This window comes from Manis javanica, chromosome 3 (genome assembly GCF_040802235.1).
Source record: "Manis javanica isolate MJ-LG chromosome 3, MJ_LKY, whole genome shotgun sequence".
In the NCBI taxonomy this organism is placed as follows: Eukaryota; Metazoa; Chordata; class Mammalia; order Pholidota; family Manidae; genus Manis; species Manis javanica.
In genome coordinates this window covers 171,353,079-171,378,709 of record NC_133158.1, presented here as the reverse complement: position 1 = coordinate 171,378,709, position 25,631 = coordinate 171,353,079, and the positions used below count along the sequence as shown (strand labels likewise).

The 25,631-nt window shown below is 43.2% G+C and overlaps 1 protein-coding gene across 4 annotated transcripts in view; it reads right to left on the bottom strand.

The window, feature by feature from the left end:
• Nucleotides 1-11,907: 11,907 nt before the first annotated feature.
• The window catches only part of LOC118973275 (phakinin), a 58,204-nt gene continuing 44,480 nt past the window's right edge, over nucleotides 11,908-25,631 (bottom strand). The window contains exons 5-7 of one of the 4 annotated variants that reach the window (XM_073232402.1): nucleotides 20,837-20,986; nucleotides 14,182-14,402; nucleotides 11,908-12,168 (exon numbers count right to left, since the gene is read on the bottom strand). In XM_073232402.1, coding sequence (XP_073088503.1) covers nucleotides 12,165-12,168; nucleotides 14,182-14,402; nucleotides 20,837-20,986 — 375 coding nt within the window. In that variant the 3' untranslated portion in view covers nucleotides 11,908-12,164. The other 3 variants (XM_073232400.1, XM_073232401.1, XM_073232403.1) reach the window with 3 other exon arrangements.

Here is a 25,631-nt window from a genome sequence, read left to right as displayed (position 1 = left end):
TTCATTGTTGAATATATATACTTACATTATGTACATAAATTTATTAATGTTTGTTTTCGGATACATTATCTTAAAATGAGACTTTCAAATGCATAGCTAAATAACAGAAATGGGACATCCCTTAGCCCCACCCCCAGTTTAAATCGGTTTGGAGATCTCTTGCATTCAAGGCTCAGATACTTGCTAGTTCTGAGATCTAGTTTTCAAAATGGAGTATGCATTAGTCAGGACATGAATAACCCTATGGATAAAACCCTCATCTTCATACAATTTATTCTCCTCTTTAGATGAAGCCATTCTCTAACGTGTCAAACACAATGTGACACATTTTTTACCCTTGACAAATAATAGTCTTCTTTGAACTTTCTTAGCCTCATGAACCACTCACTCCCTACTCCAACTCTAGCTGTTGATATTATTTTAAGTTGTGTTGTTCAGAGTCCATAATTTCACTGATATGCCTGTGATGTAACAGTGGTAACAGGTGATTTTTAAATTGACCACATCCTTCTACAATCTAATCCAGTCTACAGTGTATCAAAGAGAAATGCCCTAAATTTGGCGATATTTATATGGCTGTCTTCCTTAATTTAAAGGGAAGAGAGGAATTTCTCCCTGTATGTACATATTCTTGATTAGTTCTACAGTAATTGTGGAACTTGGGGAGGAAGAAGAGTTGTGTTTTGAAAACAATGTGTTTGCAAACCATAGTACCTTTAAGGTATTTTCAATATTTAAAACTTACAATTAAATATTTCGAAACACTTTTCTGTGTTTCCAATTATGTAAAGCATATGATTTTGCCTGAGCAAGCAAAAAATAGCACTTGAGTGGGACTCATATATTTAGAGTAGCTATTACAGAGCTGTCAAGTCCAGAGTCTAGTAAAATAATCCATAGGGTTTTACATTGAGTTTATAATAAAAAGTAGCCACACTTTATTTCCCCCCCTTTTTTTGGTGTGTATGTTTGTATGTGCATGTGTAGGTTTAGTTAGGTATTTTCATGATACCAGTTTAAAAATAAATATTTTATGTAAAATCTAGAGTGGATACCCATTTACACAAAAAGTCACTGAAAGGAAAAGACAATTTTAGAATAAAATTTGAATCAGAAATTTAGAGATTTTAAAGGTGACTTTCTAGAAATTCAATATCTTTATATTTTATAACTTAAGTTCTCAGTTAATTTGAAAAGATAGAGTCAGAGTCACATGCATTTGATGTGTATGAATAAAGAATTATAAATAATGCATAGAGCCATTTATGAACTTCGTAACAGAACACATCTTGTTTCTCCCTATTTCTCAAGTTGGAACTCTTTTTTGTTACCTACAGAAATCAAAATCTAAACCAAAAAGTCTCCCAATAATATTCAGTCAACTGAACTTCATACAGAAATTCATTGTGTACAAAGTTAAAGTATGCATTTTCTGTAAAAGTCATCTTAAAATGACATTTCTGAGTAACTTACATTTATGGAGGGATAAGCCTGGAAAAAAAAAAGTGGCTAAATGGAACCCACTCCCTATATGAATGACATACTGAACGAGATTTTCTTAGCAACTAACCTACTTACTGATTCACACTTTTTCTTTTATTTTTGAGAGGGCATCTCTCATATTTATTGATCATATGGTTGTTAACAACAAAATTCTGTATAGGGGACTCAATGCACAATCATTAATCAACCCCATGCCTAATTCTCAACAGTCTCCAATCTTCTGAAGCATAACAAACAAGTTTTTACATAGTGAACAAGTTCTTACATAGTGTATAAGTTCTTACATGGTGAACAGTGCAAGGGCAGTCATCACAGAAATTTTCGGTTTTGATCATGCGTCATGACCTATAAATAATCAGGTCAATTGTGATTATTCGTTTGATTTTTATACTTGATTTATATGTGAATCCCACATTTCTCCCTTATTATTATTATTATTATTATTTTTAATAAAATTCTGAAGTGGTAGGTAGATGCAAGATAAAGGTAGAAAACATAGTTTAGTGCTGTAAGAAAGCAAATGTAGATGATCAGGTGTGTCCCTATAGGCTAAGTATTAATCCAAGCTAGACAAGGGCAACAAAACATCCACGGATGCAGAAGATTTCTCTCAAAACGGGGGGTGAGGTTCTGAGCCTCACCTCTGTTGATCCCCAATTTCTCACCTGATGGCCCCCCTGCAACTGTGCCTGTCTTAGGTTGTTCCTCCCTTGAGGAATCTTACCCGTCTCTGGCTAACCAGTCATCTTCCAGAGCCATACAGGGAAATGTAAAGTTGGCAAGTGAGAGAGAAGCAGTATTGTTTGAAAAGGTTAGCTTTTTACTTTTTTGCAGATTTATGCCCTGTGGCTTGTATGCCCAGCATTTGTCTTGAGTTATCTTTACCACTTGGAAGAATTATGATACTCAGTAATTTCTATATGAGGCACGAATTCCACTTAGGGGTTGTAATTATGAAGGAAGAAGAGAAGCTATAGAAGTAGCAGGCGGAAGAAAACATGGGAAGATTGATTATTTCTTTGACATATCTTCTTGTAGTGTAATGTAAGCATGTATAGGTTTTAAATTACTAATTAAATTGTGTGCACACATTAACATAATAGAAATACAGCTACATAACCAAAGCAGACCTACAAATACCAGCCATATCCAGTGAAACCAAGAAAACCAGTTAGGCACCCTAGGCATTTGTGAAAACTTATCAATGATATGATGGATATTGTCTAACTGAATTTGAATAGTTTGAGAAAAATCAGACAAATTAAAACAACACATTCCTGGGAACTGTTCACATCCCGTATGTTCTTTTAACAGTAGATAGTCTATAGTCGCAAGATTTTGGAGCACTGCAACTTGCACTTCTCCTAATTCTTGGTTGAGTTCCAACAGTATAGATCCAGTCAAATTTGTTGTTTTACTGTATGCACAGGCCAACTTAGGTATCTCCTTCTTCATTCCAATGGCAAGTCCAGGAACCGGTGGAATGAATGCAGCTACAACTGCAACAACAACAGGATCTTTGTTGAAGTTTTTTGATGATCATCTTCTGGAATGACTCTTCCAGAGACTGTTGATGTTGGAAGTTCTTCATATTGTATCTTAATTCATTTTCTGGGTAGCCAAATTAGTCTTCAATCCTCTGTATAAACACAAACAAACCCCCTGCCCACACTTTGATATGCCCTTTATACCATTGTGAAGTGATTCAAACTTTTGTGTGTGGATTTTTTAGGATATACTAGTTATTAATTTGAACTCAAGGAAGAAGATGGGACCTGGAAAATAATACATAATTTTAAGCTGAGGATCTTTGAGTAAACAAAAAATAAAAATAAAAAAGCATACAAGGTGTAAGACATAGTTCAAAGAGCTATAAAATAAATAAGGTTAAGATTGTGGTAAAGAATAAAAGGTATTTTGGAAAACTAGAAATTATCCAAAATCCTATGAAAGTAACTTCTCATTTCTTGAAATACATCAGTGCTAAATGTGTCCTGATCATCATCAAAGATGTAGGTAGGATCCTATATTTAGGTCAAGTAGACATCCTCCTTCTAGTACAAGCAAAGCAAAACAAATTTCCCTTCATTCATTTCTCTGTTATAACTAATAATTTTCATTTTACATATGTTTTTTATTTAAGGCCACTCTATTAGGTGTAAATGTTAGATAGAAAGGACAAATATTATTCTTAAAGTAATTTGTTGTTTTGGGAATGGGATTAGGTAAGATTAATTTTGAAATGGAGTTGGGATATCGCCAGAATTGCAGATTGGTAAAAGTCCTAAATTTGCAAGGTGTGTGTGTGCCTTCCTGTAAATTAGCCTGGTGGAATGAAGGTGCACTGAATTGAGAACAACAATGTATCATTTCCTTTTGCATTGACTGCAATCTAACTGCATTATACTAGATACCTGGAATTCTGAAATATACTAAAAAACTATGTCCAGGGAGGCATTTTAGAATTTTGCCTAGGTTGACAAACTTTATAAGTTTGTAACCTGGGCTTACTTTACTCTTTCTTGAATTTAACTTCTTTTCTGCATTTTTTTTCTTTTTTTTGAGTTATTGCTTATATAAAGCAGAATAGATTTTATTTTTTTCCAGTTGTATTGAGGTAAAACTGACAAAAATTGTATATATTTAAGGTATACAATTTGATGATTTTACATATACCCATCCATTGTGAAATGATTACCACAGTCAAATTAATTAGCACATCTATCACCTCACAGTTAACGTTCATATTCTTTTCTCCCAGGTCATTTATTCATTTACTCATTTCCCTGTCAAATAATTCCAGCTTATCTACTATGTACTTTCTCCTAAGTACTAGGGTACTAGGGATATTAAACACAAGACTCAGCCCTCAAATAAGACTCAAGGAGCTTACACCTTAGGGGGGGGACCTGAGCTGTGAAGTAAGTGTAAATCACTGCGGTTGGTCCCTTGATCATACTACCCAAGGGGCATGTAAGGTTGGGGGCAGAGAGAAGGGGAGATATCAAGGAGAAGTAATGAGGGTGACGAATGGAAATGGAAAAGTAAAGGCCGATTCAAGTTCGGCTGGTGAAGACAGAGGAAAGCAAACCTCAAGACAGTGTAAGCACAGCTTTTGAGATAGGAAGTAGCCTTTGATGGCGTGGTATAAGGGCTAAAGAATTCTCTCCAAGGAAATAGCCAAGGGCAAGGGATTTTCCTGAATTCTAAATCTGCCACAAATTACATACCAGCCTAAAAGATCAGTAATATGGTACAACTTCTAAGAAATTTATATTTGAAAATCATCTTCACAATAAAACAGCTCTGTGGTAATTGTTTCCATTGTTTTTGTTTTTGTTTTTATCTTCACATTATAAAGGTTATGGAAAAACTGAACCTAAATTAAAGAACTGAATTAAAGTCTTTCTTTAATAGTATAGTTAACTCAGAAGAGACATTTTCTCAATCTATTTAAGGTTAACAGCAATAGAACATATATTATCAGGAATCTGGTAAATGATGTGACAAATTTCACAGAAAAGGTTCTTATTGACTATGCATTTGTAAAGCTACTGATTATCAACCCTAATTGATTCTGGCCAAGATTTCTCAAAAGTATATCCAGCAATTTAGAGAGGCAGCACTTGTAACACAATCACTTAGAGAAAGGTTACTAATGTTTTTGCCTTAAAAATAAAATTTAATATACCTCAACCATGCAACAAGCCATCTATCCAAATACTAGGTGGTCATTTCCACCATTGTACATATACTAGCCATTTCTAGAACCAATAAATAGAGCTTTTGTTAAAGTATGTATTTTTCTTACTTATTTTTTATTTTGTCACATCTATAGCCTTAGAGAGAAGTTACAAATACAGTACAAAATTCCTGTAAAACTTTCAACCAGGTTCCCCTAGTGACAACACCATTTACATAATCATAGTGCAATAACTGAACCAGTAAATTAACACAAATACAATACTAGTAACTAATCTGCAGACCTTATTCAAATATTAACAGGTTTCCCCTTAATGCTCTTTTTTGGTTTAGGATCCAGTCAGTGATCCTGCATTGCACATAGCTGTCATCTCTCTTCTTCTCTGACCTCAGCCCTTCCTCGTCTTTTGGGTCTTGACACTTGAAGAATACTAGCCCTTATTTTTTGGCATGTCTCATGTCTTATCATTAGATTGAGTTTTTATACAAAATTGGCAAGAATACAAAAGAGGTGATGATGTGTCCTTTTCAGAATTCCAAAGCAGGAAGCACGTGAAGTCCACCTGTCTTAGAAACTGCTGATGCAAAGTCTTCCTCCCACTATAAATGAAGGGTATCTGATGGGAACATGCTTTGAAACTAAGCAAACCTAGCAATTCTTTTCTTCATACTTTTGCTCACTAGCTTTGGAAACCATTAATGATTCTTGCCTGCCACAATTGCTGTGGAGTTTGTGGAGGCACTGGTCTCATGTTGCTTTATTTTTTTCCACCATGCATTCTACAGCAATTAATTGGGATACTATTACATGGAAGAATTTGTTCCTCCCCATTTTTTATGTATTCAGTTATTTATGTTAATATGGATGAATCCATGGATATTTACTCTATTGGCTGTGAGTTACTGTTATTATTGTTACTTATTTTGTTATTCAAGTTGTTCCATATTTGGATATTAGGAACTTCTTCAAATAGGGCCCTACATCCTTTATATATTCTTATATTTTTAATTTTTTTAATTGAAGTATAGTTGATATACCATCTTATATTAGTTACAAGAACACAACAGTGGTTCGACAGTTACCCACATTCATAAATTCTCACCCCCAGATTAGGAGACTTAGTACCAAAAAGAGAGTGTAAGATATCTCATTAAGAATTTAAAAATTTCTATTACATGCTGAAATGATGGAATTTTGGGATACACTGAAATAAGTAAAATGTGTTATTAAAATTAGTTTCAACTGTTTTTCCTCACCTTTTAAAAATGTATGTATAAGAGAATTCTAAATCAGGCATATGGCTGCTTGCATTCTGTTTCTCTCGGACAGTGTTGATCTAGATTATTTAAAGGCAGGTCCATAGTTTGCATATCTCCATATCCTGGGCACCTGGAGGGGTGTTGACATGAACCAGGAGCTGCATGAATGTTCTTGAGGAAGAAGGTCTAATCTTGGAAAGAGTTTTCCACTAGTGTGCATGATGGTTACTCAGGTGAACTGCTAAGACTGAATTCCCAAAATAATATGTAAAATCACTATCTCCTTTCTCCAGGACAGGTTGTCACTCTACATGCATCCTTTGCCGCTTTTCTTTTGGCCACCAGTAGCTAGATGGTGAGGTACTGATCACCCCCATCCCTGCCCTTCTGTTTCCCTGTCCAAGCACCCACAGCACCACTGCTTATCATAAAAGGAGCTGGCAACAGCTTGTCTTAATTCTCCTTTCAGTTCTGCCAAATAGGGCTTTTAGTTTAAAATTGTGAACCTCATCTACACATTGTTCCTGTCCAGGCCATCAATAGAACTTCAGCTGTAGAAACAAAACAAAAAAACAGCAAAGTGCCACTGACTCGTACAAAGAAGTCCAGTAGTTTTTTTCTCATCCATTTTGCAAAGCCCCTTCTCATCAAATGCAACATGGCTTTTGTGTCCACTCCCAGGATTGCACAGAAAACCTGACTTCTTGTGGTGTGAATTACCTTTCATTTTCAGGAGGAGCAGTAGGAAAAAGAATATTTCCTCTTGGACATGACAAGGAAAATTGGGTTTTCTCTTGACTCTGTAACACAGCACATCTATGCTGAGACCTGCTCCAGCTCCTGCACAACCTATTGTTCAGAATAACTAGTCTATTCAATCCAATCTAGCCAGTTGCTTCAGCTGAGAAAATAGTTTGCTTTATTTCTTCATTTAACCAGATGAGTAATTTCTTGAACATGACTGGACCTGTTGTGCTGTTGAGTCAGGAGACTGAGTTTCCAAACAAGAATGGGCAAGGACATGGCCTAGGTCACCCCTTCCCCTTCTCGTGTGTCACAATACCCAGGCTAGAGATGCTGGACAAACCTTCATGTGTCACTTTAGGTCAGGTAACTATGTGGGGAATATGAAGTATAGAGTGTTTCTGTCTGATATGATTAAGGCTGCCAGATAATTTTTTAATAGAAGCATGTCTCATGATACATGGGACACAGTTCTATTAAAAATTTATTCATTGTTTAGCTGAAATTCAAATTTACCTGGCATTCTGTATTTTTATTTGCCAAGTCCAGTAACCCTAGAAAAGATGCTAGAATTGCCCCCAAAGAGGTACCATTCACTTTGACATTTCTCAAAATAAAAAGATGATGTAAAAGTTTATGAAGGAATATCTGTGGCACAATAGCATCAAAAACAATAAAATACTTCGGAATGAATTTAGCCACAGAGAAAGAGCTTTGCTCTGTAAACTACAAGGCATTGATGAAAGAAACTGAAGACGACACAAATAAATGGAAAGCTATCCTCTGTTCACGGACTACGAGAATTAATACAGTTACAATGTCCACACTACCAAAAGCCATCTATAAATTCAGTGCAACCCCTATCAAGATTTCAATGGCATTTCTTACAGAAGTGGAAAAAACAATCTTAAAATCTATATAGAATCTCAAAAGACTGAATAACCAATACACTTATGAGAAGGAAGAACAAACTAGAAGGCAACACCCTTCTTGATTTCAAGCTAATTTATAAAGCTAGAATAATCAAAGCAGCATGGTATTGGCATAAAAAGATACAAAGACCAGTGGGGCTGAGTGGAGAGTGCAGAAATGAACCCATGCATGCAGCCAACTCAACGTTTGGCAGGGGAGCCAAGAACACTCAGTGGAGAAAGCAGTCCTTTCAGTAAGTGATGCTGGGAAAATTGGATATTCATGTATCAAACAATGAAACTGGACCCATATCTTACACCACTCACAAAAAATTAACTTGAAATGGATTAATGACTTAAATGTGATACTAGAAACCATGAAAATCCTAGAAAAAAACATAAAAGCTCCCTGATGTGGGTCTCGGCAGTGATTTTTTGAATATGACACCTAGAGCACAAAGGTACAGGTAAGAAATAAGTGGGACTACACCAAACTGAAAAATCCCTACAATGTAAAATAAACAAAATGTAAAGATAGCCTACAGAATGGGAGAAAATATTTGCAGTCCCTTATATCTTATAAGGGATTAATATCCAAATTATATAAAGAACTCACAATAGCAAAAAAAACAAAAATCCAATTAAAAATGGGAAAAGGACCTAAACAGACATTTTTCCAAAGAAGATACATGAATGGCTAACAAGTTCGTGAAAAGATGCTCAACATCACTAACTGCTGGGGAAATGTCAATCAAAAGTACAGCGAGATATCACCTCATGCCTGTTAGAATGGAGAGTGTCATTGATAAATGCTGGCAAGGATGTGGAGAAAAAGGAACCCTTGTACACTGTTGGTGGGATTGTAAATTGGTGCAGCCACTATGGAAAATAGTACGCAAATTCCTCAAAGAATTAAAAGTATGATCTAGCAATTCTATTTCTGGAAATACATCCAAAGGAAATGAAAAGACTATGTCAAGAGATATCTGCACAATGCAGCATTATTTACAATAGCCAAGACATGGAAACAACCTAAGCATCCACTGATGGATGAAGATGTGGTATATAAATGAATGAATGAATGAACATTATTTAGCCAGAAAAAGGAGGAAATCTTGTCACTTGCAACAACATGGGTAGACCTTGAGGGTATTACGTTAGGTGAAATAAGTCAGGCAGAGAAAGAGGAATACTGTATGGTCTCACTTATATATGGAATCTTAAAAAAAAAAAAAACACAGAAAAAGAGATCAGATTTGTGGTTACAGAGATGGAGGGGGGAGGGGGGAAACTGGAGGAAAGCAGTCAAAGGTAAAGACTTCCAGTTACCAGATAAGCACTAGGGATGTGAGGTACAGCAGGGTGACTCTAGCTGACACTGCTCTGAGGTATTTATGAAAGTTGTTAACGGAGTAAATCTTGAGTTCTCTTCACAAGGAAAACAACTTTTGTATGCATATGAGATGACGGATATTAACATTGTAGTAATCATTTCATAATACATGTATGTCAAATCATCATGCACACATTAAACTTCTACAGTGCTCAATTATTATCTCAGTATAGATCTCAAACAATCAGGAGAAAAAATATATGTGGGGGAGAGATAATCTGAGGCCAGCATGGTGTTTAATGCTTCTTGATAAATAATCTTATAGAAAGTCAACAGAGATTGGATCTGGATGTCTATTTTCATGCCTTCTCTGATAAACTGAATTATCTGAAGGAGTCATGCAAACTGTAATGCACTGTTCTGCCGGATTTGCTTCATTTTCCCTTTTATGTGCCCACCTACAGTCCCCAACCAGGACAGAAACTGTCTTTTTTTACTGGTATCCTAAAAAAACCGGACAAAATGTCTGGATCCCAGTAGGTGCTCAGAAGTCTTAAGAGATGGTGAGAGACACCTTCAGACACCTTGGTCTGAAAGCCCACGGATGTTCTCACAACCTCACTGGGCACTTACTGTGCTCCAGGAGCCAGGCCCGAGGCCAGTGGAGTTACCTGGTCTGGGACTAGAGCTGGTCTGTGCTTTCAGACGAGTCCATCCGAAGCCCTTCTCTGGTCTGCTCCAGAACAGATGCTCCGTCCCAATACCAGCCCAAGCAGCAGCCTCCCTGGTCACCTGTCAGCGGACCACTGCCAGAGTATAATTTTACTGGACATTGTGAAGGGCAACCTTAGTTCACTAAGGCCCTGGTGCAGTCGGCATGGCCAATCATGCCTTTTCCTACCTGGTAATGAAACCTTATTAGAAACAGCGAGAAGCCCTTGCTGGGAACAGGAAGCACTGGTCAGCCCTGGCTATCCCTGCCAAAGGATGATCAGCTTCATGAGATACTGCAGCTGCTTTTTGAGCTCAGGAGCACAAGAGGCCGAGTGCCTGTGGCCTGGCACAGCGTGCTGCCAGGTGGAAACACGAGGGTCTGCAAATCCTTTCTCCCCTTCCTCCAGTGCCGGGAACAGCTTCTACATTCTGGAAAACGCACTGCCATTCAGACACAAAAGTACCTCCTTTTGATGGCTGACCTTTAGCGGCCTTCCAGCTGTTTAGGTTAGGGATTTAGGTTGTGGCTGCGGGGCAAAAAATTAATTGTAACAAATAAGAAAGAAAAGAAGCAGGCCTCAGTGTATGGCACATCCATCTGCATGTGCACCCCATCTCCTGGGTGGCCCTTGTGCCCAGCACCCCGGGAGTGTGCAACCATGGAGGGGATTGGTGCTTCACAAAATGTAGCATTAGGTGGTGTCTTGACTATTTCTGTGTCTCAAACAACAAACAATTATGTAAACGTGTCGTGCAAACCGTAAATAGCTGTCCTGCCTGTGTGACTTTTTAATATACTTTTTTGATCCTGGAAGCCAAAAAGGAAAACAAGTTGGCAAAATTTCAACCAGGAGACTCTATTTCTTGCCTTCCTTCTCTTCCAAGCTTTTGTAGGGGTAAAAAAGGTTTCTTTTTTTATGTCAACTGTAGCTATTTGGCACCCAGGCTTTGGGGGAGGGTGTCTTCAAATGTGCCCATATTGGACACATCCTTCTGTCTGGGTTAGCAGCTTATGAGGACAAAGACTCAACATAGATATTTTTATCTGTAATTGTGTTTGACAGGTGGACTGCCAGAAGCTCGAGGAAAGAAGAAATTAGGGCTGGGCTGTGGTGTACATGTGTGGTTTTGGAGGCAGTGACAGCCTGTGGTAGAACACAGGTGGTGGTTTCAGTTTTAACCAGAAGGCAGGGGAGTCTTACCTGGGTGGGTGGCAGATTCGTGAACTATGTTTGACTAGGATGGGCTCTGAGAGAGCAGGGAAATACCCTGAAAGAAAAATCTGAGGCTGCAAGTGGGGTAGGCAACCACCACTGAATCAATCCCCCAGACTTAAACTGAAGTTCCCTTTAAACTGATTGAGAGGTGCTTTGCCATAGCAGTGAAATGTGTATGTCTGCACATTAATAGCCATGCAGAGCGCATTAAAGAGGCCGGAATGCTCCAGGATGCCTATAATTATGAAACACGCAGTGAAACACCATCCCATCTCCCCCTGTAGCGAGGGTGGTATTTTTGTCCCAAATTGCGGCAGTCTTGCAGACTATGAGCACAACTCTTGACCAAACAGCGCACTTCCACCGGTAAACCTGAGAGCAGCTGGCCCGTGGATGATGAGGCAGGCAGGACCTTGCTCAAGGACCCTTCCAGAGCCTTTGTGAATGGCGCCATGAGCACAGGCCAGGCAGGTAAAGTGACACCCATCTCCACCTGAAAGGTGAACCAGGTGGGCAGAGTGGAAGCAGTGCACAAAGCATTTATTTGAAGAGGGGCAAGGGAGGTTGCTTAAGCTACAGACTACTTAAATGAAGGCAGAAAGACCCTCCCCACTTCCAGGAAGGTTTTCAGCTCAAACTTAATCAACCAGGGAAGCCAGCTGGAGTGGGGTGAGGAGTGGGGGGACATGGATGGAGAGACGTGGGAGCTTGTCAAGGAACTTCATCGGTCAATTGGTGAGGAAGGCAGCAGTTTCTTCATGAAAAGAGGAAGTTTCTTCATTAGCTGAAACAACAAACACTATATATGAGCAACAGAAGACCTGGATGATGAGAATTAGTAAGGCTATCACAGTAGGACTATAGAAAGGCAGGTGTCTCATGGAAATAATTGGCCTGTGCAACAAGACAGTTTGGGTTTCAGACTTCTGCTCAATTTGTTATTAGTGACCATGGGCAAATGACTTCAGCTTTCTAAGGTTTTATTTCCTGTCTGTAAAATGGGGAAAATGATGTAGTCCTAGCAGGATTTGGGGTAGAAATGAAGGTAAAAGGAGCTTAAGACTGTGTTGGCACATAGTAGGCACTCACTAAATGGAGTTCTTATGTTCTTGAAGAAAATTCAGCCTAACAGTACTTTTTGTATTTGTTCAAAACAATTTTGGGTATTTATTCAGATGTTCATAGGTATCTAAAAAACCAGCTTTGTTAGGAACATCTAGCTTTTATAATCAGCAGAAATCAATTCAATAAAAAGGCAGTTGGAAAGAGCTGGATGACATATTTTCCATTTGGATGGAGGGAGGGTTAGGTTGCCTCCGCATGCTGTCTTGCCTTCTGAGGAAAGAGACATTACGTGGCGCATTGGCGAGAGCCGGGAGAACTCTGCGTTCTTTCCTTCCCGGGTCAGTAGCACATCTGGGCTGGTTGCTCTTCCTCCTGTTGCCGGGCTCTGTCTCCACCTCCCATGTGGTCATGGGAAAATCCTTTTCTGCTCTGAGACCTTGTATTTGCTCTGGGATCATAAGGGGTTGGACTGTATTATCTTTAGGTTGTTTCTTAGAGCTGATACTCCGTTCCTTAGGCAATGTATGCCACACATAGGAACCTGGATGGGAATATGGAGATATAAAATTGCGATAAAATAAAGATTTGGATTTACTTAAAGAGCTGGGAAGGAAGCTAAGCCCCCAGGCTTAGGCATATGCTCCTGGAATCTTTACCCATTAAAAAAAGACTAAATATATACATATATATGTGTGTGTGCATGTATATACATATATGTACATATACACACATACATACATATACATGTGGATGTACACTGGCATTCACATCCTCCAGTATAGAGGCTAGAAAAGCTAAATAGTTACATTCCCAGCTTCCCCTGCAGGTAAGCATGGTCATGTGAGCAGGTTCTGGTCACAGAGACATAAGGGAGAGGCCACTGGAGGCATGTACAAAATGTTTTTCCTAAACTGATAAAAGACGAGAGCCACACAGGAAAAGCCTTCTTCTGCCCCCCGTCCCTTCCCTTCCTCTCAACATGAACGAGGGAATGGTGTCTGCAGCGGTGACAGGCATTTGCCAGCCAGGGTGACAAAGATGAAGACACAAAGCCAGTGTATCAGGGATGGTATGTCAGAAAGATGAACAGGGCTTGGGACCTTAATGAAATTACTGAGCCACCTAGACCACCTTATGTCTGGAACTCTTAAATAAACATGCTCATGTGCTTAATGCCCAAACAGTGGCTTGTGGGCCAGCAGTTTAGTCATCACCTGAGAGTTTTGTAAGAAATGAGGAGTCCCAGGCCCCACCCCAGACCTTCTGAAGCACAATCTGCATTTTAAAAAAATACTCAGGTTTTGGGTATCTTGCCACACATTAAAAGTTCAGGAGCATTAGTTCATTGTGCCATTAATTAGGGTCTGTTACCTGCAGCTGAAAGGATACTGCATATGTGCTCAGTATGTGTGAACACATGCATGTATGTCTATGTGGGCATATGTGTACACCTGTACACAATATATACAGACACACCCATATATGTATGCATACATGCGTGTATAGCATGTGTTTGTATGCATACAGGAATACATAAATGTATGTAGGAAGGAATAGAGGAACCCTGGAAGGACACAGCCACGCTGTGAGAGTCGAGATGTATGTGTCTGCTGGGGAGTTTGGGGGTGATTTTTACTTCTTACCTTCATTATTTCTACAGTGTTTGAAATTAAGAATTTTTTAAACCCATGAATATGTATTCCTTTTATAATTAAGGAGCAAAGAGCCGTACCCGCTCTCCTCCCGGTCCAGCAGGGCGTGGCAGGCCGCCACGTTGCTCTGCAGCTGGCCTTTGAGCGCCAGCAGACGCTCGTGCAACTGCTGCCCCAGCTCGGCCTCGGCGCGCGCGTCGCGCAGCTCCGCCTGCAGCCTGCCGACCACCGCTCCCAGGTTCTGGAGCTCCACGTCGTGCCAGTGCTGGGCGTCGTGCAAGGTGTTCTCCAGGCTTCGTTTCTGTAAGAGAGGGAACGTGGTCCAACTCCGAGGCGCACAGGCAGCCCTGGGAGGAGGAGGCGCGCGGGGCAGCGGGAGGGGCCCGCCCCCGCGGGGTCTGTGCAGGTCTCCGGGCAGTGACCTTGCCAGTGTTCCGGAGCTCCGAGGGGACAGGGAAACCTCCTCGGGAGGCCGGGCTCTTGCTTGGTCTAACTGCCCCTCCTGATCGGCGGGGCGGCGCGGGCGGGGGGTGCGGGGCAGGAGAGGCGGGAAGGACGGAGGGGGAGACAGATGGGGTATGATAAGGGCGAACGGGAAAGGGGCGGGCAGAACGAGGGGAGACGCGGGAGGGCGAGATTCACGCGCGCACACACACACACAAGCAGGCCGTGCGCGGCTGTTTTTCCAGTCTTGCTCTCCGAACTGCCGCTGGGCCTTCTGCTCGGGATCTCTCACCCCCCCGGGCCCTCCCTCACGCCACCGCGGACCCCCCTCCATCTCGGGGCGAGGACGCCCCTGCTGCGGCACCCCTCGGCCGCAGTTAGAACGGACGTCTCTGGCCTTCATAGACCCTGCATTCTTTCTTCCACGGTTTAGTGGCACATCTGGGCTAGTTCCTCTTCCTCTTGCTGCCTGTCACTGTGGGCTCCCCAGCCCCATCCTGAGCCTGTTTCTCTCTGCGCTGTGCTCCGGGGCCTGCGTTAGTTGGTCTCTCGCACATGGTGATGCCAGTCTTCTCTGCCCACGACTCCCGCAGTGACTCTCCCAACGCAGACCTCTCCTTGAGCCCAGATTCAGGACTCAGCTTTTTCCTGGAATTGTTTGCCATCCATGGGTCCCTCAAATGAAGGTGTCCCAGATGGCGCCATGGGCTTTCCTCTGAACCCCTGGGCGCCTCCTCTCCTCTGCCTCAACTGGTGAATGCACATGAACTAGAAGCTGGGAAAGACATGCCCCGACCTTCCTTCCCTTCCAAGTGCAATCCTTACTGAGTCCTGCTTCTTGTAGAATCTGAAGAGCACATACGTGTCATCTTCTCCAGCCACCAAGGCCCAGGCTCAATGCTTTGCTCCTCTCACCCGGGCTCCCCTCAGTAGCCTCTTCGCTCCCCCCCCCCCCCACAGCCTCCAGTTCCTCCTCCTCCTGCATTGCTACACAGCAGCTGCTGTGCTCTGCCTGAGGCCAAATCTGCAAGCGCATCTCCTCCTCCTCCTCACCTGGCTCACTCCTACTCATCCCTAAAACCAAGGTCAAGGATCACCTCCCCTGGGAAGCCTTCCTTGATACTCTCTTGCCCCTGCTGCCACCAGGCTGGGATAGCGGCCCCACTGGGTTTCCATGGCTGCCCAAGCACATGCATGCCTTTGAACTTAGGCTCATGGGCTGAGCTTCTTGGAGGCACGTCTCCCTTACCAGATGGTGAGCTCTGAGAGCAGGAAACCCAGTGACAGGGCCTGGCACAGAGTGGGTGCTCCTGTGTGAATGTATTGCCCAGGATGACAACACTTGAGTTATGGTTACACTTACTGCCTACCTGTCTGTCTTCCCGTTAATCTGGAAAGTCACCTTCTCATATACCAAGCCCTGCAAACTGTACGGCTGACTAATAAACACCTTTAAAAATCCGTGTGCATCTGTCTTTAGTATTTTTTAATAGTTGTAATTATGGTACACATATAATTCAGCATCTGGCTTTTTTTAAAACACATAAACAAATTTCCTTCTTATATAACACATAAGAAACAAATATGTATCTTCCTAAATTGGATTGAGTCAAATCTTGATGAATCAAGCTTTTGTACCCTGTCCCCCAGGAGCAGATTTTTCACACCCTTTTGGCCACTGTGGTTGAAATGGAAGATTCTTGGTCATGATGGTGTCTTGAATCATGGCTGCTGGTAAGCAAGGGCCACCATGTTATCTTATTTAAAGTTTCTTAGTTCCATAGGATATGAGGATGTTGAGCCAGATTCCCATCCCAGGTACATTTACAGGTGGCAAAGTGTGATCAGTGGGAAAAAAACTAGATCAGTATCTGGTCTGAGCTTATTGTTCTGCTGGTGAGATCAGGAAGCCCCTCAATGGCAGGGCGGGTGCAGAGATGGCCACCTGGATTTGGGGAATCTTTCATTCCAATCTCTCTGACTTTTGCCCCTTTATCAGGACATTTTCTGGTCTGTGAGTGGTGGTTGTTGACACTGGACCTGTAACACCTGTGATGTGGAAAAACCCTGCACAGAATCACACTTGGATTTTCTGTCTGTGGTTTTTGCTCCATGCTCAAAGGTGACTTCTCCATGTGGCCTGGGTTTTTCTCTCATGACTTGGACCTACTACCCAGGGACTGGGTTAAAGAGAACCCCTGTCAGAGATCCTGGGTTTCTTCCATCTGTCCTCCAGAACGCACGTCCAACTTCCCCCCGTATGTCTGACATCCTGTTCTCACACCAGTGCCTGAGCCTCAGTGCCTGTGGGTATCCTGGCCTAGCCGCCTCAGTGACCCAGCACCAGCAGGCAGACTGAGATCACAGAAGCCACGTACTCCCCAGTCTCTAGAGACTGGAAATGACTTCCTTGAATTGCTGAGTCCTCTAAAAGTAAAATAGTGACTTTCTGTGATTTCTGGCCTTGAATTCCATTCCTGACTTGAGTTGATTGGACACAGAGCTCAGTAGGCCTCAAGCATCATTGGCGGTGCGTGGCTGCCAATATAAACGGTGCCTTGTTGACAAAGGGGCTGAAAGCATGGCCGGCGTGGCTGTCTGAGGCTCACGTAACCTGTGGGGCCTTGTGTGAGCTCGGGTTGTTCTGACTGACAGTGATACGGAGGGCGGGATGAGCTCCGCCGTATTGGAAAGCGGTAGGAGGGTGTGCTGCTGATGCTGGCTCAGGCTGTGCTCTTAACGTTGGCTGCAAGGCCCTGTGAACAGAACAGTGACCACAGCTCTGATCCAGCAGAGCCAGCACGGGACAGGCAGCCAGCCCCAGGTTCCAAGCACAACCAGCATGTCGCTGCTCCTGCCTTCTGGCTGGGGTGAGAGTTCTTCTCCCATTTGTTCCAGTAGTTAGCACCATGGGGTATAAGTGAGGGGAGCAGATAATGCCAATGTGTGTTTACTATACTAGTGGTTATAATAATAATTTTATAGTGATAATTAATAATAAATACCCTTTAGTGAGTGCACTCTCTGTGCCAGGCACTGTACTAATGGCTTGACGCAAGTTAATTAGTCACCCCATGACTTTATGAGGGGAATTCTACTTTGGGCCAGTGGCAGATCTCATTTCTGAAGGCAGCTGCACCAGTCATTCCCTTCCCACGTGCTTTCTCCGTGTGACCCTGCCACTGCCTCATCGAAGCGTGGAGTTTATTTCCTTGCCCGTGGAACCTGGGCTGGCTGCCACGGCTTTGACCAACAGAAAGCGATGTTCAGGGACTTTGAGCTCAGGTGAGGAGAGGCCTGGTAGCTTCTGTGCTCACGCTCTGAGGGAAGCCAGATGCCATGTCAGACGTCCAGCTACATAAGTCTGCCAGGATATGAGGAAGTCTAAGGTAGATCCATGGAGAGAGAAAAAGAGATGCGCAGCTGAGGCAGCAGACATGTGAGCTGAAGAAGCTGTTCTTGGGTGCTCCAGCCCCAGCAGATGCCACGTGGAGCAGGGAAGAGCTACCTCTGTGAACTCTGCCTAAATCACAGAATAAGTGAATGAATTACTGTGCCTGAAGCCACAACACAGCAGATCGATGTGATAACAAGAATAGATCCTCACTTGGTAAGTGAGGAAACTGAGTCTTAGAGAGGTCACACCGCTAGCGAGTGGAAGAGCCGGGATTCAAGGTGCCAGAGGCCGCCTGCCAGCCCTGCTCCCGGGGGCCGCCGCAGGCTAGTGGGGGGCAGAGCCCCTGGGGCTTGGCTCTCCTACACCACCTGTGTTCAGACCCACAGTTTTCTGCAGAGTGGGATGGCTGTCACAGTCAGCCTCCTACTCAGTGTTTCTTCAAGGGTCCAGTAAGAGAACACATGTAGTCATGCTCTTACTATCACTTTGAAGAAATCGTGTTTTGGGCACTGTACCAAGTGCTTTGGTGACATGAAACTAATTAGACATGGTCCTTGCCCTCAATGAGTTAATGGGCTTCAGTGGATGAGCTGATACAACCATGCACACCACAGGGCAGGTGGGCGGGATCACCCCCGATGTGCGGTGAGCATCTAGGTCTAGGCTCTGGGGCAGCTCTTCTGTGTCTCCCACCTCAACTTCAACTGTGCCAAGTGTGTGAGGGGAGGAGCAGGTAGAGGGGCTGGGGTTGGGAGGATCTCCCTCCAGCCACTGGAAGAACACACTCAAGGGCACAGGGCAGGGAGGAAAGGATGAGTTCTGGGCAAGAAATGAAGCTCAAGCTGGGTGGTTCTGGAAAAGCCAGCAAAGGAAGACATTCTGTTTAACCTCCAGGAGATCCCAGAGGGGAGGGGCACTGAGAATGCAGAGGGGAGAGGACAGCAGATAGAGGCGGGCCCCAGGTGGTCCACAGGGAACAGGTGCAGCCACCTGGAGGGAGGCGAGGGTGGGTAAAGCTTCACAGATATTTTGAAGTGAGAAACAGAATCCAGAGACCTCATGTTGGGGACCTTCAACTTACCTGCAGGATGCGCAGGGGACAGCATTGGCTGAGGGACAGAGGTAAGGGTGGGCTGTGTCCTTGCCGGGAATGGAGACAGCTGGGAGCAGCTGCGCTGGGGAACAGTACCCTCTGCTGTGTTCAGTCATATGTGCCCAGGTTTTCTTTTACCAACCGGGTTATGAGCTTTTAGAAGACAGGAACCATCCAATTCCCTTTTGCACCCCCAGGGCCTGCCCAAGGGAAAGCTTAGCACATAGTGGGCCCTCAACACGTGTGTAGAACATGTGCTGAGTGATGGGCCACCCACCACCTAGATGCGATTTATCCAGAGTTGTTTTGGATGAAGGGGCCTTGAGGATATGACCCCAACGTTTTGCCTGGAACTTTCTATTACTGGCAGAGTGGCAATTTTGGCAGCTACGAGGAGTTATGGGGAGAAATGGCAGCCCCTACCGTGCCTAAAACAAGTTGGGCAAAAGGCAGCCTCCCTAGGATCAGGATCAAGGGTTATATTGATGAGTATAAAATTTGTATAACTCTGAATAAATAATGGAATCCTTTTCAATTTTCTGAGTAAAGGAGCATGACTTCCGGCTGCAGCTTCCTCACTTTTCTCCCTTCAGTTCCTTTTCTCCATCCCCTTGCACTGACCCAGATCCCGTCACAGTGAGTGGGAGAAACACGGAGCAAAGAGGTGCGTGTCATGTTGTGTCACGTCAGGGCAAGACTGACCCTCTTCCCAGAGCTGACCAGGTATCACGTGACCCTGTTGGCCAGAGGACAGTGCACCCAGGTGAACTGAGAACACTGGAAGGAACTGCAGGGTGGTGGGAAGACCCTGGACACAGGCACTGAAAAACCAGCTGGATCGAATACTTGAGCTAACATGGTGGCAGGTTGGGGGTTCAGGGGGTGGGAGTGCTGGCGGTTTGGTGATGGAACTGATCTGAGTGGCAAAATTGAGATGAGGATGAATGTGGAGAGGGGGTTAAAGGGGCGCCAGCAATGGTGTCTGAACAGCCCCAAGGCTTGAAGCTGATGGGAGAGGGACTTCTCAGGGTGCAGTGGAGTCCAGAGCCCCTCAGCCATACAAGGATGGGGTGAACCACCTTCTTCATGCACTCGGTGTGTACCACACGCATGCGGTTTGAATCAGTACACAAAGGCTCCTAGAGAGTGCATCTGGGAGAACTGTGTTTCACACCCAAACAGAACTTCAGTACATCCCAGGGACCAGAGGGCGGATTGCTGTATTCTTAATAATTACTTTGATGAACAATAATAATTAGTGCAAGAGATCTGCTCCCCAAACCACAGTGAGTCAGAGGAGCTTACTCAGTGTCTTTGTGGGTTCCCCAGAATCAGAGCTGGAGACAGGGATCCTGGTACATGTAAATAATTGAGGGGTTGCTTTCGGGAAGAGGGGTGTTGAGGAAAGCATAGGGCAGGGGAAGGCGCTGGGCCAGGACGTTGTCTCAGTTGGAGCCTGGATACAGCTGCAGCCCATGAAGAGCTCAGGATTGTGAATTACACCTTGGAGCCTGTTCCACTTTGAAGCAAGTGGGCTGGGCTTTCAACACTCCCTGTCAGTCAGTCATTGGTTGAGGGCTGGGCTGGGCGAAACTAAGATTCACAGCGCAGCCTTGTGAAGGGTATTTTGCAGAACACGAACGGTGCCTACCCCACGTGTCGTTCAGTGTCTGATGATCCTCTCAGGCCTCGGGACTGTGAGATGGGGAGCTCTTGCAAACTGTCAGCCGCATGACTGCAGTTCAACAGTTGACAGTCAAAATGACACAAGAAATGCCAGGGCTCTTCCTGGCCCACTCACCAGGGCCCGCAGGGATTCCGTCTCGGCCTGGAGGCTCTGCACTTGGCACGAAGTGTTGTGTAACTCCGTCCTGACGGCCGCAGCCAGCTTCTCTTCCTGGGTCTGCGCCACGCAGGCCAACTCCACCTGCTGGCGTGGGGAGTCCAGCCTCTGTGTGAGCAGGGATACACGGAGAGCCCGGGCCCCGCCTTCCCTCTCACACCTCCCAATGACTACTCCACTGCCTCTGACACAGAGCAAACAGCCATCAGATTTTTAAATCCCTCTTTTTCTATAGGCACCTGCACCGACTTGTATACAAACACTTATTTAGTTTGAACATGTAATGCATGTAAACAATAAAATTCGAAAGATTTTTCTAAAGGATGTGTAGCACAAAGTTCTTTTCCCCATGCTCTGAATGTCCAGTTCTCCTGTTTTCAATGCTATTCCCTTCTAGAAATACTTTATATATTTATAAATAGATATGGACAGGCACCTCCCCTTGCTTTGGTACTTAACATATCTTAGAAATTATTTTCTATCAGTACAAATAGATAAATTTACAGTCTTTTTAATGGCTGCATAGTAATATTTTGTTTTGAGGTTGCTAATAATTTGAAGTTCCCCCTGATGGACACTTAGATTGTTTCCAGTTTTTGCCTTTTACAAACAATGGTGCAAAGAATAATCTTAAACTCTCATTTTCCACACATGGGAGCATCCCTGAGAGGTAAATTCCCTCAGTGGAACTGCTGAGTCCCAAGGGGAGGTGTCTGTAACGTGGATGGATGGTGTCAGACTGTCCGTAAGGGAGCTTGGAACTGCTTTGCAGCACCGTAAGACAGTCCCAGTTGCCCTACACCTCCTTCCAACCAGGAGTTATCCAACTTGATCTGAGAGTTCCTGTTTCCTTATAAAAACCAGCCTGGCCACATATGTGCACACCCCGGGAAGGTCTGTGTTTTGAAACTTCTCCCTGAGGAGGCTGCACATAGTCTGATTCCTCTCTGTACATTCAAGGGAGCAGGTCACTGTTACTCCTTCTCTTTGATGGGGAAAAGGGAGAAAATGAGAGATCACCCTCATTTATCTTCAATCCAGAATGATAAGATGTCTCCAAGCCAGTGATGTAGGGACAAAAATCTTTCTCTCCTAGGTTACTGGCTTTCTGGATTGACCAGTTTTACTAAACGTGAATACTTAAAGAATTATGCAAAAACAGTCCAATCTAATTGGCTAAGAAACTGCAGATCAAGAAGTTCATAACTAAGTAATAGTTCTTCCAGTTCATGCTGTTCGGGGGCTGTAAAGAGCTCAGCAAAAGTGCCCATTAAAGGCCTGGGACCAGCTGAAGGAGAACAGAAGCTGTGGCCCAGCTCTGACTGGCCAGCCCATGGTTGTGTGGCCCTGGGTCACCATTCACCTTTGCCCAAGGAATGAGGATGACAATGAGTGGAGAATGATAGTCATACGATGACTCCCTCCTGGGGCCACTAGGAGGTTTCCATCAGGTCGTGCATATGGAAGCTTTCAGAACCTTAAAAGCATGCAAATATTGGATGTATATATTTTCTGTACATAAAAAGGAGTATTAGTCAATAAACGAGTTTGTAAAAGCCACTATGAACTGAATAATATTGATAACTAATATGGGTTAAGCACTTGCTCTGTGTCAAGCCCACTGCAACAGCTTTAAGTCCATTATCTCATTTAATCTTTACAATTCCACTAAGGCAAATATCATTATTATTCCCATTTTACATGAGGAAATGGGGGCACAGAGAGATTGAGTTATTTCCACGACATCTTATGGCCTATGAGGAATGGAGCTGGGATGGAAGTGTAGCAGCAGATCCCAGAGCTCTGCCCTTAACCAGTGTTCAATGTCATTGTCTCCGCACATCTACCAGCCCAGGACACCTGCAATCCGACTTGTCTTCCCCAAAGTGAAGGTGGATCACTCTAAAACATACTTGTCTGCCAAGTACTCCTATAATAAGTAGCCCCATTTTTCTTCCTGTCTTTGGGGTTGGGGCCTGGCCAGATGGGCTGGGTGGCTGGGTGGGAGGCAGGAGAGGGGGTGCTCTGGCAAATGAATGGGGTCAGGAAGTGCAACACTACAGAGTGGCCAGAGCAGCCCAGAGCTGGAGCTGGCTTCAAACAGCTCACAGTGCTCAATGTTCAGGAATTCTGTAAGCTGGTTGTTAAACACAGCTATCATTAACCATTAAACTGTATCAACTTATCATTAAAGAAGTTATATTAAAAAATGGTAATAAGTACTCAAAACACATCACTCACTAATCACTTACACTTTATCATTCTCTATGCTATGGAAGTTGTTTACATCGGTGGTACCCATGTGGTGAGAAGAACACAGTTTCTGAACATCTCTTCCCAACTCTGTACTCATTTACACCAAGTTATGAGTCTGAAATCAGCCCTGGTAAGCATATTTACACCATCGAGATGGTCAAGCATTTCAAGTCAGGGGTTGAATTACTGTTTTGTTTGCTGTGCAGACCTAAGAACGCCATGCAGAAAACATTTATCATGCAGATTAAACTTAAAAGTCGGTCATGTCTGAGTGCTGGGCATAGAAGCCACAGGGCATAAATCTGCAAAGAAGTAAAAAGCTAACCTTTTCAAACAATATGGCTTCTCTCTCACTTACCAACTTTACATTTCCCTGTATGGCCCCGGAAGATGACTGGTTAGCCAGAGACGGGTAAGATTCCTCAAGGGAGGAACAACCTAAGATAGGCACAGTTGCAGGGGGACCATCAGGTGAGAAATTGGGGAACAACAGTGGTGAAGCTTAGAACCTCACCCCCCGCAGTGTTGACAGAAAGCTTCTGCATCCATGGATGTTTTATTGCCCTTGTCTAGCTCGGATTAGCACATAGTCTACAGGCACACACCTGATCATCTACGATTGCTCTCTTACAACACTAAACTATGTTTTCTACCTTTATCTTGCATCTACCTACCACTTCAGCAGTTTATTAAAAATATAAATAATAATAATAATAAAGGTAGAAATGTGGGATTCACATATAAATCAAGTATAAAAATCAAACGAATATTCATATTTGACCTGATTGTTTATAGTTCATAATGCGTGATCAAAACCGAAAGTTTCTGTGATGACTGCCCTTGTACTGTTCACCATGTAAGAACTTATTCACTATGTAAGAATTCGTTCACCATGTAAGAACTTGTTCGTTATGCTTCAGAAGATTGGAGACTGAAGAGAACTAGGCTTGAGATGGATTAATGACTGTGCATTGAGCATTGACCCGCCTATACAGAATTTTATTGTTGTTAACAACCATTTGATCAATAAATATGAGAGCTGCCCTCTCAAAAAAAAAAAAGTGGGCCATGTCTGTAGCTGGTGCATTGTGAATAGCACAAAAAGTAGAGGGAATATTCTTCCAGTATTTGAAAACTATTACCTGATTCTCAACAAAGTTACATGGATTGATGAGTGAATATCAACCAAAATATCAACCAAAACTCATCTCAGAGCCATCCTCATTCATCACTGATGTGAGTGATTTTTTGCTTAGTAGATATCAATAATCAAGCATTTTTCTGTAGTCTGATTTCATGACACTTTTGTTGATGATAGAATTATAAAGATAGTTGCCAGATTTTGCAAGAAACAGCAAGTCATGCTGAATATAGGGGCAAATGAAAAATCAAAAGTATTTTATCTTAAAATTGATGTTTTTCTCAAACTATCTAAAGAAAAACATCAACAGAATCTTCTATGTTACATTAAGTGGTATTGTGAACCTGACTGCCACGTAAACACGTAGCTTTCATTTCCCCCCAGAGAACAGTTGTGGAATGTGACCAGCACACTATGGGTGAGAGCTGGGCGTGAGTGAAGTCAAGCCCCATGGAGGGCAAGTTCCAAAGCCTTAGTGGGTGGGTCTGGGGTAGAGCTGCTGGCCAAGGCTCCAGCCACAGTCCTCCACATGGACTGTCCCTCCTCCCAACCCAGACAATGAGTGGCTTGTATTCACTGGTTCACTGGTGCATGCTGGTCTGGAGAGACGAATGCTGGACCCAAGTATTTTCCAAACATTCTTGGAAGACCAGCATGGGTTTTTGACATACTTTTACATAGTTCAAACTGTTTTAATTTAAACCAATTCACCTTTTCTTGTAAATAAATGTGTGCAAAATGGAAACTATGGGTAAGTTCTCAGATTTTAGTGTGCAGCATCATCATCTGGGGGATGTGTGAAAATGCAGATTCTGATTCAGGGGACCCTGTGTGGGGCCCAGGATTCTGCATTTAAAACTCCCATGTGATGCCTGGTCCATGGTGCAGAGTTCTAGATTGCCAGAGAAACTGATAAAAGTATCCCTTGCCATGGGTAGAAGATAACTTAAAAATTAATAACATTAAAACAAACCAACCTTACATTTTAGCAAGTGTTGCCTGCCAAGTTGCTGAGTCCCAAAGCCTGCTTTCTCTTTGCTGAAAAGTGAGATTAATAAGTATAAGGGGAGATTAATGACCTACTAGTACCTAATGGAAAGTTTCTTTTACAGTTAAATTAAGAGTAAAAGAAAAAAATCAATTTGATCACTATGAGTTAAATATCATGTATATCATGCCCCATATCTTCTCAAATCAGCTATCACAAGTGATATTGTCCATTACTTGGAGACAATTGTTTTAACTCATAAGTATTTAGATTTATGCTTTCTGGTTCTTATAATAATTCTAATTCTGTTTCCATTTGAACTTAGTGCCTCCAGATTGCTCCTCACACACAGGTGTGTGATTCTAGAG